The sequence below is a fragment of the Conger conger genome, chromosome 2 (assembly GCF_963514075.1).
Source record: "Conger conger chromosome 2, fConCon1.1, whole genome shotgun sequence".
NCBI classification, from domain to species: Eukaryota; Metazoa; Chordata; class Actinopteri; order Anguilliformes; family Congridae; genus Conger; species Conger conger.
The window spans coordinates 9,270,263-9,286,919 of record NC_083761.1 but is presented as its reverse complement, the minus strand read 5'-3'; the positions used below and the strand labels follow the sequence as shown (position 1 = coordinate 9,286,919).

At 51.3% G+C, this 16,657-nt stretch overlaps 1 protein-coding gene across 2 annotated transcripts in view; it reads left to right on the top strand.

Annotated features, from left to right (window-relative positions):
* Nucleotides 1–16,657, top strand: part of LOC133119159 (stromal membrane-associated protein 1-like) — a 62,080-nt gene that overhangs the window by 39,223 nt on the left and 6,200 nt on the right. For both annotated transcript variants that reach the window (XM_061229615.1, XM_061229624.1), the window contains 2 exons: nt 8,054–8,138; nt 12,368–12,498. In XM_061229615.1, coding sequence (XP_061085599.1) covers nt 8,054–8,138; nt 12,368–12,498 — 216 coding nt within the window. The remainder of the gene's footprint in view (nt 1–8,053; nt 8,139–12,367; nt 12,499–16,657) is intronic.

Genomic DNA, 16,657 nt, shown 5'->3' with positions numbered 1-16,657 from the left:
TGGGCCGCGGAGTCAGTAGAGGGTGGGATTGTTTCTGTGCAGTTTGCCTTCAGCAAATCTCAGTCCGCTGAACAGACTGCTCCTTTTCTGTCCTTTGTTTTAGCTTTTACCAGCAGGACCCCGTCGAGATGGAAATCTCCTGCAAGGGGGAGCCCACTTGTGATCAGAATGCGGCCCGAGTCTGCTCTGAAGTCTCGGAGGTCTGCCGGAGTCCTTCCCGGTGAAATACAAAATGGAGGCTGTAGCCATTTCAGTGTGCCTCACACTCCGGCGTGAGTCAAAAGTGACGTTATGTAAATTATTATTGACTTATTTAATACGTTTTGACAGAGACATCTTAAGATACGTCCCCAGTGAAAGGCCGGTGTGGTTAGTAATGAAGAGTCTCGATTGAACCGTTAATGTGGATGGTTCGCGGGCCCGGTGTTGTGTCTTTCGCTCCGCGAGGAGGATCGGGATGAGAGCGAGCGAGGGATGGAAGGAAGGGGGGATCTTTCAGTTCGACCCGTGAAACATCCTCGGTTGTAATTTCCCCCCGACGGAGCCAAGCGGCCTTGATTTTTTCGGCTGTTTTTGAAGTTTGTTTTGCGCGTCCCACTGGAGGCCTCGACGCGTGCTTTGCGCGGGCTCCGGTAATTGAACATAAATCCAATTACAGCCGGATTCACCGCTCGCTCCAACTGCCAAAACGCAATTCTCTTTTAATGATGTCTCGCGGACAAACCGCGTATTCATTTGACGTCGAGGAGCCAAGGTGGCTTTTAAAAGACAAAACGAGCCTTTCTTTTTCCGGCGCCGTCTGGTGCAAATGGAACAGATTTCCCTTTGAAAAGCGCTTGTGTTTTTGTTTGTGTTTTGATGTTTGCATCATAATTTCTCAGCCTCCCTCTATTTGACTGAGTCTGTGAGCGTCGTCTACGAAACGCCGGGCGTGAAAGCCGCAGCTCCTCAGAGAGCTGGGCCGTGTTGCTGTCGACGCCGCTGGCCGTTCTGGCCGGTGCAGAGTGAAGGGAGACGCGCGACTGAGAGCCTTTAAGAGCCCGCTTCCTGCTTCTCAAATCCCGGGGGACGGGATAGCTGGCCGATGTTTTTTTTAAATGTATTTAGGTTTTTTGATCAGTGACGGTGCTTGCTCATGGTTCTGAGGGAAGGTGGCGGGGCAGAGGCCCCCAGGCGGACGCGGGGGCCGTAATGTCCCCGCTGAGAGGGGTCCCTGTGAGGACACGGACCGGGAACGGCGAGCACCTCCCGTGTAATGACATTCCGTGCCTTTGGTGCCGTAAGCAGCCGTGATTTGCTCCCCGGTAATCCTTCAGGAGTCCATCAGAACCCTGTTGTAAAAAGCCGGTCATTAACCTCTCCGTCTGGGTCCCTGGAGTGCCCATCAGTCATCCCAAATGGAATGAGGAATCGGCGTGACCGCAAACCCCCCCCCCCGCTCTCCCTGGTACAGAACGGCCTGTTTCCACAGCCACGCTGACCGCCGGGTTTCTATAGAGACCGCAGTGATACATGCCTGAACCTGGAGGAGAGGTCCTGCGTAAACACTGTCTGAAAGCAGAGTGACATCACGTGTGTGACAGAGATTGACAGAGATGGGGAGAACGAGACGGAGAGACAGGAACGACTATTACCATAGCGTGAGAGAGCGTGTGACTGCTGGTGTTTGTCTCCGCGTGCGTGCGTGCGTGCGTAGCTCTGAGGGCTTTGTAAAGCACAGCACGTCACTGTCTAATACCCTTTAGAGCCAGCAGACTCCGCGCGAAACCGGCCCTGATTACTCTCGGCTGAGAAGCGGATCCCTGTCCGCACGGACAGATAACGCCGCATCCCAGCGCCCACCTGTGAGATCCGCAGGGGTCCCCCGGTCGCCTTGCTAGCCGCTAACGCTAACGCGGCCGCGGTGCGTACGTGCGCCTGCTTAAAAACAGGCTCGCTGGACCCCTCCTGCACTGGCGCGGGGGGTGGGGGTGACTCCGGGGAGACGGAGAAGGTGTAGCCTTCCTTATCTGAAAGACTGCAGCGTTTCCATCACCTCCTTTCTTCGGTCCTGCGGCGGAAAAGAAAAGCTCGGCTCTGGGGCCATGGCCGTGTAAACGGAGGATTGCTCACAGACCCGGGCACAGCTTACGATGGCCAGGCAGAGCCCAACACAGCCCGGTTTATTTTAATGACTTTGGAGGCACACTCCAAACGTCTGTGTGTACGGGCCCCATTAGGACCTGGGCTTCGCTGATAAAAAATAAATAAATAAATAAATAAATATTTCAAAAAAAGATCTGTGGTCAGACTACGCTTTTATTCCGCTTTGATCCGCCGTAAAATAGGCCACATCACGCTGTGCGCTCTCCTTGAAGCGGTACGTTCCAGCGTGTTAGGCCTCCCGATACTCCTGCCCGCATTGTGTCTGACAAGAGGCCTGCGGTCGTATCTCTGGAACCCAGTCGTCGGGGTGTAGGCTGCTGTATTAACGGACCGAGTCTGCTGAATTGTCCCGTGAATTGACTTGGAAGTCTCAAGTGTATTCGGTCTTGTAAAGAAACGTAATCTTATTTTCTTCTCTCGAGTTGAAAATGTTATCTTGTTTTAAGTTACCGTTTGCTTGACAAGTGACATTTTCTTACCCATTGGCAAATTGTGAAATGTGTCAAACTGTCACCTCATTGGCATTATGTTGCCCTATTGAGCAAAACATTGTTTAAGTCTGAATATAAGACTAAAAGTCTTGTTGGGATTGACCTATTTTTCGTTTTTTGCACTGTTGTGAGGAGGGCAAATGTTTATTAAGTGTTTGGTACCTTAATTGGTTAATGTTGTGCTTTTGTAAATTGCCTCAACATACCGGGTTGTTGTGTAATGTTTTCAGTTCCAGTGTTAGTGCAGCTGGTTACATTGCCTTCTATCGCGCTAGTATGTGGTTAGCTCTGCAATTAGCGAGTTCTGCGAGGTGTTTCAACCTCCTGGCTGCCGCGGTCTGTCCAGATTGGAGACGTGAAAGGTAATTCCACCGGGTGCCGGGCTCCATAGGCCGAGACCAGCCTGAACCTTGTTAACGCTTACCTCTCCGTTTGAGCTGGAGGAGAGGGGCCCGATCACCCGGTGCTGCAGCGCACGGCTACTGCCGGGAATTCCCACTGTATCCCAGCGGGAAGCACGTTTGTGTTTCACCGGGAAGTGGAAATGGGGGGCGAGAGCCTTCCTGAATGCAAACGTGGGTGGAGCCTGTCAGTGACTTGCAACCATCAACCAATCGGTGCGTTTTTGCTGCGCCAATCGAAAGTCTTGATCCGTGCGAAGAACTTAATGATTGACAGCCGGCGCATTCTTGAAGCCTCGTTCACTGTGGAAAATGCATTCTCGACACGTCCTTTATTAAAAAAAGAAACGTAAAAGTGTGTGTTCTGGGGTTTTATCACAAATTCAGTTGACTGTACATTGAAAGTTCGCCACAACATTGATGCTGAACTGATGCTGTTGCTTTCCTATTTGTATTCATGAAGACGCACTACAAACTGAAGAACTGTTGGCGATTGATGTTGTCCTTGGACATGCCTGTTCATGAATATTCCTGAACTGTAATACTGCTTTTATCAGAACCGCAGAAAATAACGAGTTGGACTGGAGTGGACTGAAAGAATATGGATGGCATTTATATAATGCCTTTATCCAAAGTGCTGTACAATTGATGTTTCTCATTCACCCATTCATACATCAACGGTGATTGGCTGCCATGCAAGGCACTAACCAGCTGGTCAGGAGCAATTGGGGGGTAGGTGTCTTGCTCAGAGACACTTCTATACAGGGGGATCGAACCGGCAACCCTCCGACTGCCAGACGACTGCTCTTACCGCCTGAGCCAATGTCGCCCACAATGTAGCTGATTGAAAACCTTTCCTTCGTGGAGAGCTCCTTTAGGTTGGACTTTGACTTCGCCCTCAAGAAAAGGTCTGTGGTCTGGTCCGAGCTTTGCGCGATCGGGAATATTTCGTATCGTCTGTACACCGGTGAAAAGAACAGATCCGCCTCGCCACTCTCCGGAGTGACGGATTTGATTGGATGCCGCCGTCTCAATGCCAGATTCCTTTGTCGGTAGCTCTTTCTTTGACACTGGCTGTGTAGCACCAGAAAGCATTCATCATCTCAGCCTTGCTTTCTGATTCCGCCGCAGCTCCAGTCACTGTTTAAGCCCTTAATCACTTCCCGTCATTGTAAGTCTGCGACGGGGATAGATTTTCTGGTGCACACGTCACGGGTCCTGACGTGAGTGTGTTTTGTGTTGAGCTGTGGACAAGCTCTTGATATGATGATGCAGGTCTGACCGTCATATCAAGCTCTATACGACACAGTTATGACATTGACTGCTTCTGTGTCTGGATTCTTTTCTCTTCTATTATCTCCTTTTAGCCGCTTTAATAAACTACACTTTCACGTTATCCCATATTATATAACAGAAGCAAATGTTTATCGCTGTAATATGTGCTTCCTGCTGGATTCCATAAAGCCAGCCCTCTTTAATTCCCTCCTGAGAATTTTTCCGAAACAGCCCAATATTTTCCATGAAAGCTAAAAAAGTTCCAATAGGATTTTGTGCTTTGAAAATGGAGTCCTGTGTCACATTGCAAATAACTCTACCGCAGTCAACATCAGATGCACCTGGAACTGAAGTGAAACTGCAAATCAGTTTGAATAAGTTTTTCTAAATGCATGTCACTGTCATTTCTCTTTTGCATAATTGTGAAATTATCATAAATGTATTGCACTTAATCCATGAGCATATTAGTCGTGGGATTTGGGCTGTTTCCAAATCATTGAATTGTCAGTTAAGATGCCTGGCGAATGCTAATGAAAATTGCATCATTGAGCCAAATATTTTGCCATAATTGAAACTTTTCATCATCCTGCAAACTTGGATGATGCTTTCATGCTGAACCAAGCCTTGCATCACGTTGATGTCTCCTTGTGTTTTACTCATTAGCTGCGAATGAGGATGGAGGATGTTTTGGGCTAGCCTGTTGAGAGGGAGAACATGATCTGGAGCTGCAGGATTGCATCATTACCCTGGTCCTCCAGGCATGTCTTTGAAATCAAAGCACGGGCGTGGGGATTCGGGGTGACCCAGAATGGGGCACTCTCGCGTTGTGAGGGACTTTGTAATCCCTGAAGCAGTGGAAGGAATGTCTGGGGAGTGGGGCGGCGAGTGGCAAACGAAAGGGCGAGTGAGAGCCACCGGAGGAACCCTGGGAAGGCGGAGGAGGAGGAGGGAAATTTGGAAGGCTGACGAAAAAAGAGCCTTGGGCTTGTCCCCTCTTTACTCTCTCGTGTTCTCCAGCCGGCCCGGCCGAAATATTCAGACCCGGGGCGCACTGTGCCTGACAAGCTGCTGGACAAGAGCTGTGAGACGGAGGTGGAAGACGGGAGAAGGAGGAGAGGAGGAGAGGAGGAGGAGGAGGGGGAGGAGAGGGAGGAGAGGAGGGGGTGGAGAGGGGGAGAAGGAGGAACACCGTGCAGGAGAGGAGAAGATCAGGGGGGGACAGGAGAGGGGGAGGAGAGGAGGAAGGGGGAGAGGAGGGGGTGGATTGACAGACGGTGGGGAGAAGGAGGAAGACCGTGCAGGAGAGGAGAGGATCAGGGGGGGAGAGGAGGAGGAGGAGGAGGAGGAGGAGGAGGAGGGGAGGGGAGGGGAGGGGAGGGGAGGGGAGGGGAGGAGGGGAGGAGGGGGAGGAGGGGGAGGAGAGAGAGAAGAGGGGGAGGAGGAGGGGGGAGGAGAGAGAGGAGAGGAGGAGGAGGAGGAGGGGAGGGGGAGGATTGACCGACGGGGGAGACTGATTAAGACGGTGCAGGAGAGGAGAGGAGAGGAGGAGAAGGGGAGAGGAGGAGAGGGGGAGGATTGACAGACAGGGGAGACTGATTAAGACGGTGCAGGAGAGGAGAGGAGGAGGAGAAGGGGAGAGGAGGAGGAGGAGGGGGAGGATTGACAGGCCGGGGGAGGCGGTGGGAGACGGTGCGGGATGGAGACTTCACACGCTCTCTCTCTGAAGAGTCAGTTTAGTGGGAGGCCCTGTGGGGCCCTTTCTTCTCCATTTCATTTTCCACTTCCAGATCAAGAGCGGAGAAGAAAAAACAGATAACGGAAACCAGACAAGATGACGGCGCTCATGCATAATGCAGCGGAGCCTAAATTATTTGTGAAGACAAGCGCGCTTCTGTCGGCTCTTTCAGAGCGAAGACGGGTCTCTCTTCGCCTCTCCCGGGGCGCTTTCTCCTTCGCTGGAGACCCAAAGTTACTCCTTCATGAGCGGGGGCGGAAAGGACCTTGAGACGCTGGTGCGTGGCGTCAGACTGCGCCTGGCGTGACGCGTGTTAGACACGGGTCGCCTCGCGGGGGGCGGGTGGGGCCCTTGATTCGAGGGTCAGGCTCCGGGGTGCTGGCGAAGGGTTCCATCCCCGGCGTGTTTGTAGAACGCTGATGCATGTGGGGGCTTTAAGGAGGGGGGGTAGACAAGCTCATTATGGAATCTTCTCCATTTCTCCCCCCTTTTTTTTTTTTTTCTTCCAGTCTCTTTCACACTCTCTTCCTCTCCCTGTCTCTCTTCGTCTCGCTCTCTCTTTCTGTCACGCCGTCTCTCGCTCTCTCTCAAATTAAAATCATCCAGATATGCCCTATTTGCGTGACAAGTCAATTTGTGCTCCAGAAGTCTTCGAGTGCACAAATCAAATTGACAACATCTCAACGCAGAAGAGGTGGGAAAAAAATTAAATGGGTCTCTCGCTCTCTCGCTCTCTCGCTCCCTCCCTCCCTCTTCCTCCATCCATCCCTCCCAGCCAGAAACACCTGCCATCTCACACAACCCGAGCGCATCTCCTGCGTTATTGTCTTCTGTTCTGCCAGCGAGGCAGATTCCAAACCGTGGCGTTCAATGCAATTGAAATGAGTCTTTAGACTGGTGAAACGTTTATTCTTGTGGAAGTGTGAGAGGTGCGCGTACCCCGTTCTGCCAGGTCCTGACAGCACTGTCTGAAGCAGCGCTGCTGTTTCTGTAGGGTCCAGTTTACTTCACTCTTTCTCTTTTATTTCAATGCCAAGAAAATGACAGCGTTCATGCAGCACGGATGAGAAAACAGGAGCTTGCAAAGCCCAAATGACTGATCAGGAATCGCAACGCACCGCAGAGTGACTGAGGCGTTCTGTGAGTGTCTGAGGTGGGAAGTGCAGGGGTCAGACAGTAGAAGTCCTGCCGTGTGTTTCTTCCACCTATGAACCGAGCCTGCTGATTTCACTAATTACCTCTGCTGTACCTCCTGGGTGAGGAAGTGTGCTAATTAGCAAATCCAGGTGATTGGAACAAAATACTGGGGAGGGCTTTCACTTTCTGAACCCACAATTCTTACCTCTTGAGGGAAAGAAAAAAAGAAGTAATGTTTTGTTTCCAAAATTCTCTTTCCACATCACTTGTGAAGCATTATTTCAACTTAGGCTGACTGTATATATTTTTTTATTTGAGCTACATTTTATATGGATGGATTTATATATTGTGCTAATTGGCGAATCCAGGAGATTGGAAGAAAACAGTGGGGTGGACTGTTACCTTCTGAGCCTGGGTTCCCCACCTGTGGTGAGCAGTGGAGTAAACTCGGCCATTGGTCCCCTGCTGCGTGGCACGTGGGAGTCTGTAGACCTGGGGGTTTACGGGGGGGAGGGAGTGGGGGGGCGCAGTGCTGGGTACAGGTGTGTGGGGGGGCGGTGACGGTGCGGGAGAGGAGCGCGGTTTTAACAAGCCCAGCTGCGGCAGGCGGGTCTCTGAGGGGGGGGGCGCGGTGTTGCTATGCGCCGTCGCTATGCGGCTTCACGCCCCCCTCGGTCCGTCCGCCCCTCGTTCCCGGCACCGCGCCGCTGGGAAACGCGCACTGAGGCACTCTGGGAAACGCGCACCCAGCACCATTCTGTCAACGCCAGCCCCAGCTCCTTCCCCCCTCGCCGCCGAAAATACCCAGCAAGCACTTCTCTAAAGCCTCCGTTTCTGTGTTTTTCCTCTTTCCTGCCTCTCCCCTCCAGCCTCAGAAGAGAGAGGAGCCCCAGCCAGAACCCAAAGCCAGCCCCATGAAGAGCTCTGAGCCGGCCATCGACCTGTTAGGCCTGGGTAAGTCAGGAGCAGTTGAGCCCAGAGATGCACATTGACCTGTTAGGCCTGGGTAAGTCAGGAGCAGTTGAGCCCAGAGATGCACATTGACCTGTTAGGCCTGGGTAAGTCAGGAGCAGTTGAGCCCAGAGATGCACATTGACCTGTTAGGCCTGGGTAAGTCAGGAGCAGTTGAGCCCAGAGATGCACATTGACCTGTTAGGTCTGGGTAAGTCAGGAGCAGTTGAGCCCAGAAATACACATTGACCTGTTAGGTCTGGGTAAGTCAGGAGCAGTTGAACCCAGAAATACACATGGACCTGTTAGGTCTGGGTAAGTCAGGAGCAGTTGAGCCCAGAAATACACATTGACCTGTTAGGCCTGGGTAAGTCAGGAGCAGTCGAGCCCCAAGGTGCTCATTCAGCTGTTAGGTCTGGGTAAGTCAGGAGCAATCGAGCCCAGAGATGCCCATTCAGCTGTTAGGCCTGGGTAAGTCAGGAGCAGTCGAGCCCAGAGATGCCCATTCAGCTGTTAGGCCTGGGTAAGTCAGGAGCAATCGAGCCCAGAGATGCCCATTCAGCTGTTAGGCCTGGGTAAGTCAGGAGCAATCGAGCCCAGAGATGTTCATTCAGCTGTTAGGTCTGGGTATGTCAGGACCTATCGAGCCCAGAGGTACACCCTTACCTGCTAGCGTACACTGGGACTGGGGAGGGCTGGAGGGCTCAGACAGTGAAGCCGAGGGCGTAACAGGAAGCTAGCCTCCGCTGCGCATGTTGAGGGCAAAAGAGTGTGCTGCCCATTGAATTCAGTGTAGAAAACCAAGGTGACTTTTCAACCAAAGAACCCCATCAGTCAATATTTTTGTCATCATTAGTTTCATTATGTGTAGCTGTTTGCGAAACAATGGGTGTTTTTTTTCCAGATGTTTTGAAAATATTTATTCAGATTTACATATTCCATTATAACTTGTTTTCACAATATGCTTTATTTAATGAAACCTAACGATCGTTAAATAAGTTTCAAAATACCATCAGGAAAGTTTTATTTTGCCTTTGAAAGTCCCATTGGTTTTAACGGGAGCTCCAGTGTTCTGCTCTTAACGTGCCCAGCACAGGCTTTTCCAGGGCTTCAGATGCTTAGGTGAGCTGAAGCTGTGCTTGCCTGTCGAGTTCAATATGCATGTCTATGCATACTAAGCCTGGGTAAGTCAGGAACAATCAAGCCCAGAGCTACACATTGACCTGCTAGGCCTGAGAAAGTCTGCAGTAGTCAAGCCAAGAGCTATTCATTGACACGTTAGGCCATGGCCATGGCAAGTCAGGAGTAATCAAGCCCAGAGGTACATATTGACCTACTTTGCCTGTGTAAGTAAGTCTGGAACAATCAAACCCAGAGCCTGCTGTGAACCTGATTGGCTGGTGTAAGTCGGGAGCTTTCGAGTTCCGAGTCGGGGAATTCAGCCGCGATTAAGCCCAGACCGGGACATCGATCTGCCAAGCCAGGAGCAAACGAACCCAGAGCCGATCGCAGCCAGGACGAGTAAGTCAGGAGCAGTGGAGCTCCGAGCCGGCCGCCAGCCTGCCGGGCATGTGTAGCCTTTGTGCCGGGAGCCAGGTCTGTGACTCAGCGGGCGCTGTGAGGACAGGCCCTGCCAGCTCCAGATGGCCGCGCCGGGCTGGCAGAACGGGCGCCGCGGGGGCGGCGGAACCCAGCCTGGGGCTCCAGGGCACCCCGCTGAGCTCAGATGGCATCGATCGGAGGCGCGGCTGGTTTCACGCGAGGAGCCGGGCCGGGGGTGACCGGCCGCTTTAATAAGCCGCTCCAGGAGGGGTAGCATCGCGCCCGTCTCTCCAGCCCTGTAATCGGCGGCCGTTTCGGACTCCCCCGGGGAGGCCGGCTCTCGCCCCGCGAGTTAGCGCATCGATCCGCGCCCCTCCGGACGGCGGGTTAGCGGGAGCCTGAAATTAGGGCGAGCTGCTGCGATTTTCGCCCGCCGAGATTCTGCTTGATATATTTATTTATTTTTCCGCCCGTGTGTGTGTGTCTGTGTCTGTGTGTGTGTGTGTGAGACTAATTTATGGTGACATTTAGGGGGAGATGACACGGGGGGGATGGAGCTTCGGGGACTGAAGGGAGCTGACGGATTGATTAGACGCAGCGCGACCCTGCAAGGCTGGGGAGAGAGTGATGGAGGGAGGGAGGGAGGTTTATCTCTTCATTCTCTCTCTCTCTCTGTCTCTCCCCCTGACCGCGGGGCCCGGGAGGTTGTCACGGGCCCCGGATTGTGTCCGGGGGACGTGTCTCCCAGTCTGGGCTGAGGCGGCCTCGTAATGGCCACAGATGTAGCAGGCGGGGAGATGACCTTTTTTTCCCTCGTCACTGCCATAGCAACAGGGCCGTTCTCAGAGCGGGCAGGAGCACGGGCGGGCTGCTAATGGGGCAGCTCTCTCTCTCCTTTTCTCTCACTCCCCCTCTCTCTGTGCCTCCCTCCCTTTTTCCCCTCTCTCCCTCCCTTTTTTTCTGTTTCTCTTGCTTTCTCCCCTCTCTTTCTGCCTCCCTCTTTCTCCCTCTGTCTCTCTCCCTCTGTGCCTCTGTTTCTCTCTTTCTCACTTTCTATTTCTATCTGCCTCTCTGTCTGTCTCTCTCTCCCCCCTCCCCTGTTTCTCTCACTCACTCTGTTTCTCTCCTTTCACTTGCCCGTTCTTGCTTTCTTTGCCTTTCTCTTGCTTTTCCACCTCTCCTGATTCTGTTCTCGCTTTTTCTTCCTCTTCTCTCTTCTATTTTCTTTTTCATCTTTACCCTGTCACAGCCTCTTTATATTTGTCTGGAGCCTTCTGTCAGGTTTTCTGTTCTCTGTGTACCTCTCTCCCTCCCTCCCTCCCTCCCTCCTTCCCTCTCTCCCTCCCTCCCTGGTTCAGTGGAGCTTCTCCTGCTCTTGCTTGCCTTCTCGAAATATAGAACATTTTTTTGTCAGAAGTGTGTGAGTAGACTCTGAAGTAGGTGATTTTTTCCTCCGTGCGTTTAGCACTGCCCATAAACCCCTGCGGTCAGGGCCCGTGTTGCCTCTGGGTGCGGTCGGGGCAGACCGCACGCACGGGGGCGCGCTGTGCTTCTCTAAAAAGCTCCGGTCACCTTCGAGCCGGGCGGGAATCACGCGCTTCCTGCAGGAGTTCCCAGCAGTGCTCTCGCTCCGCGCCCTTTTGCCCCCCGCCGGGGGAACTGACCTGTCGCTGTGGCATTCTCAGCCGCCGAGTCGCTGAGCTCCTCGCTCTGGGATAAGTGGTCGTGCCACACTGATTGAGTCCCCAGGGGCTGCAGCCCACACAACGGTTCCCGCCGACCTTTCAGACGGATTCACCTCGCCATCCAACCACTCGCTACGAGCCGGCACCAGTTTCAGAGGCTTTTTCTGCCTGTAGTGTTCTCATTTCAGTGAGGTTCTTTGTGTTCTCATTTCAGTGAGGTTCTTTAGTGTTCTCATTTCAGTGAGGTTCTTTAGTGTTCTCATTTCAGTCAGGTTCTTTAGTGTTCTCATTTCAGTGAGGTTCTTTAGTGTTCTCATTTCAGTCAGGTTCTTTAGTGTTCTCATTTCAGTGAGGTTCTTTAGTGTTCTCATTTCAGTCAGGTTCTTTAGTGTTCTCATTTCAGTGAGGTTCTTTAGTGTTCTCATTTCAGTCAGGTTCTTTAGTGTTCCCATTTCACTGTGATTCTTTAGTGTTCTCATTTCAGTCAGGTTCTTTAGTGTTCTCATTTCAGTCAGGTTCTGTAGTGTTCTCATTTCAGTCAGGTTCTTTAGTGTTCTCATTTCAGTCAGGTTCTTTAGTGTTCTCATTTCAGTCAGGTTCTTTAGTGTTCTCATTTCAGTCAGGTTCTTTAGTGTTCTCATTTCAGTCAGGTTCTTTAGTGTTCTCATTTCAGTGAGGTTCTTTAGTGTTCTCATTTCAGTGAGGTTCTTTTTGTGTTCTCATTTCAGTCAGGTTCTTTTTGTGTTCTCATTTCAGTGAGGTTCTTTAGTGTTCTCATTTCAGTTCGTATATGTATATTACAGTGATGATTACATGCCGTTTAGTGTTGATCTAACTTTGGGTCATTTCTTTAAGAAAGATAATTTGCTCACCTGACACAAGTAAAACAATAGGTGCTTGGAGAGCCTTCCTTAAAGGGGGATAAAAGTATGTTTTTGGGGGGATGTGGGGCAGTTGAAGTTGAAGATAATTCAGTCCTCCTCCTGCTCCTCCTTCCCTTCCCAGACACCCCTGCAGTCACCGCTTCCAACGGCGGCAACGGCTCCGCCTCCACCGCTCCTCTCAGCGACGACCTCGACATCTTCGGCCCCATGGTGTCCAACCCCCTGCCCTCGACCAACACACCCTTCTCTCAGGTAAACCAGCGTGTCCGTGCGCGCTCGCTCGCACGCACGCACACACACACACACTATTACACCATCTATACATCTGTGTCCAACCCCCTGCCCTCGACCAACACACCCATCTCTCAGGTAAACCAGCGTGTGTACGCACGCGCACTCACACACACACACACACACACACACACACACTATTACACCATCTATACATCTGTGTCCAACCCCCTGCCCTCGACCAACACACCCTTCTCTCAGGTAAACCAGCATGTTCGCGCACACGCGCACACACACACACACACACACACACACTATTACACCATCTATACATACCTGTGGCCAACATATACCTGTGGCCAACCCCCTGCCCTCAACCAACACGCCATTCTCTCAGGTAAACCACGCACGCACACACACACACACGCACACACACACACACTGCGCTTTATTCACACTGTTACATTATCGATACACTTGTGTGTGACCACCAAACACTACACATACCACACTCCACACACCTGTGTCTGATACCATTCTACCATTCTCACTCTTCCTCTCAGTAGTGAACCCCCTGACCCCCTCGGTGCCCTCCCCCGCAGGGCCACACAAGCGGGCATTGTGAGGCAGGGACAGCGGCTCCTTGTGTGGTACTGGAGTCGGCCACATGGTCAACCCCCCCACACACCCCCCTACAGCTATCTGTGGCCTGTCTGCTTATTCTGTGGCCTGAGCCTCAGAGGAAGTGTCCCACCTGTCAAATCTGTCCCCACCATACTACACCCCTGTGTCCATGTCAAATCTGTCCCCACCATACTACACCCCTGTGTCCATGTCAAATCTGTCCCCAGCATACTACACCCCTGTGTCCATGTCAAATCTGTCCCCACCATACTACACCCCTGTGTCCATGTCAAATCTGTCCCCACCATACTACACCCCTGTGTCCATGTCAAATCTGTCCCCAGCATACTACACCCCTGTGTCCATGTCAAATCTGTCCCCAGCATCCTACACCCCTGTGCCCATGTCAATTCTCTCCCCAACATTCTACACCCCTGTGCCCATATAAAAGTGGAGCAGCTTTTAGTCTTGGCTGCTTGAAAGTTGGTGGCTCAAGCCCCAGTGTAGCCACATTAACATGTATGCAGCTGCTTGACCTGTTAACCCCACATTGTTCCAGTTGGTTTGGCCCCTACTTAGTCCAATCAACAATAAGTGGCTTTGGATAAAAGCATCCACTAAATGACTGTAAAATGTGTCCCCAGCTTACTAGAGCCCTGTGTCCATATAAAATGCCCCCCCCCAGTCCAGTGCATGTGTTCCACAGGAAGTCTGTGTGTGCTGTACTGTGTGTGTTTTTTGAACAATGAAAGTGCAGTGCATGTGTTCCACGGGAGTTTGCGTGCTGTACTGCGCTCTGCTGCGTGTGTCTTTTGAACAATGAAAGTGCAGCTCTAGAAGCTCCGTCTGCACCACTGGGACCCGCAGTGCTACTCAGCTCCACCGGGAACACTGCTAATGAAACGTCTGTTCAGTGTTACTGAACGTTTTATTGAAATGTCTGAGCTGAAGGCTGCCTGTTTCTGCCTGTCAGAGGTCGATGGACAGCCAGCCCTGCTCTGTTTTACTGATTGTAAGCCATGGATCCTCAGCTCAGAGGTACTGATTATGACCCCTGGATCTTCAGTTCAGAGGTGCTGGTTATAACCCATGGATCCTGGGGAGTTCGGAGGTACTGGTTATAACCCATGGATCTTCAGTTCAGAGGTTCTCGCGTTCCTTGCAGATGCTACTGTTAGCATGCTAAAGCGGCGCACTGCCGCTTCTTTGCAATTACGTGGTTGCTCCTGTTTAAAATGGGCTCTCCTCTTTACAAGAGCCATTATCTCCAGAAAGTCAACAGGAGGGTCTCTGTGCGAGGAATTGATTGTGCCGGTTTGCAGCTTCACTTGATTGCGTATTGAACCGCTTTCTTGGTTCATTTTCAGGAAAAAAGAAATTCTGAAAAATCAAGTCTCCTTGAGCAGAATAATGTGCTCAGCACTCAAAAACATACTGAAAGTTCCAGAACTAGAAGAAGGCAGAAAAAGCTCGCTCTTGGTCAAAAGTTTGGTTGAATCGCTGATTCCTGGTACTCAAATGCAATATGGATGACAGGTTGAGCTGTGAAGGTCTTGTTGGCTAGAGTATCTGGTGGAAATTTAAGCCTCCAGAAACATGGGGAACCAGGACTTCATGGTGCTTTGTCCTGTTTTGGGAGAGCCCAAACATACCAGCAGGTCTTATGGAGGCCCTTGGCCCCTTGTCTTTTCCCCTGCCTGTCCCCTGTGCCTAACTGTGCTGGAGTGTGTTGCTCCTCCTTTTCCAGAGTTTCTCCTGTGGTTCTCTGACAGAGGAGCGCGGTCTGTTGGCAGTTTGTGAGGTGGAGGGTCACGTTCGGTCTGCCCGTCTATGACGAGGAAAAGGACCGTGGCTCGTGCAACTGTGCATGATGAGGTCGAGGAATACCGTCACCGAGTGTGTAGGACAAGGGTGCCCAGCTAATCCATCGTGTGGCCTGGGTGCATTATGGGATAGATGTAGACAAATGCAGGGCTGGGTGTGGGGTGTAGTGACTCTGCCACCCCTCTTTCTCCAGCTGGGATGGTCTCTGCTCAGAGACTGTGAATCTGAGTTTCGTACAGTGCCTCTCCCTCTCCTCCTCCATACATTATTCATGCCCGGCTCTCCCTCCTCCCACCGAGGCCCATAAGGATCAGATCCTATTAGACCGAGCGGAGAGAGATGTGCTTGTGTCGTTCCGCAAAATCATTTTGTCAGCAGGCCTCTGAGCTGTTCACTGCTGCCAGAATAATTCACCAGGCCCCAAGCTTCAGTTCGTTTTATAGTGTCAGTATACGAGAGATAGTCTATCAACTTATGCAGAAGTGTGTGCGTTTATGCATTTAGGAAACGGTGCCTGCCATACGGAGTGCATATCATACAGTGTGTATGCCAAACGCTGTGCATGTCATACGGAGTGCATGTCATACAGTGTGCATGTCATACGGAGCGCATGTCATACGGAGCACATGTCATACGGAGCGCATGTCATACGGAGCGCATGTCATACAGTGTGCATGTCATACGGAGCGCATGTCATACAGTGTGCATGTCATACGGAGCGCATGTCATACGGAGTGCATGTCATACAGTGTGCATGTCATACAGTGTGCATGTCATACGGAGCGCATGTCATACAGTGTGCATGTCATACGGAGCGCATGTCATACGGAGCGCATGTCATACGGAGCGCATGTCATACGGAGCGCATGTCATACAGTGTGCATGTCATACAGTGTGCATGTCATAGGAGCGCATGTCATACGGAGTGCATGTCATACGGAGCGCATGTCATACAGTGTGCATGTCATAGGAGCGCATGTCATACGGAGTGCATGTCATACAGTGTGCATGTCATACGGAGCGCATGTCATACCGTGTGTATGCCAAACGCTGTGCATGTCATACGGAGTGCATGTCATGCGGTGTGTATGTCATACGGTATGTATGTCATACGGTGTGGATGTTTGGCCCTGAGGCTCTGTGTGTGTGTGTGTCCATTTTTTCACATGGATTCAAAATGAAACAGTGAACACGATTAAACTGCCGACTGTCAGCTTTAATTTGAGGGTATTGACAACCATATTGGGTGATCAGTGTGGGGAATTGAAGCCCGGAAACGACGGATTGTGTCATGTCCGAATACTTCTGCATGTAGCTGTGTCCATTCTACTGCAATTCACAAAGTGAATTTCCCCCTTGGGGATCAAGCAAATATGAATAGACTAATGAGGCTACTCCTGCTGGTGATCAACTTCAGTGTTCAGACCGTACTGTGTAAGTGTTCGGCACCAAGATGTTTTTATGAATTTGGTCTGAGATGGGTTTTTTTTTTTCTTTTCTTTTTTTTTTGTTCTCTAGATTAGTGGAATAGAGTAAATGGAAAAAGTAGTGGAAAAATGTTTTTCCCAAAAGATGTTAGTACATTACCTTATTTAACAAAAGTTTTCTAAGTGATAGACCACTTTTCAAACATTTTGCAAACTTGTTCAATGCTGTCTGGGCTTACCTTGAGAGCCAGAAGCACGTAAGACCGCCAAGGTCTGCAGAAGAACTGCTATTGGAACAACCTACT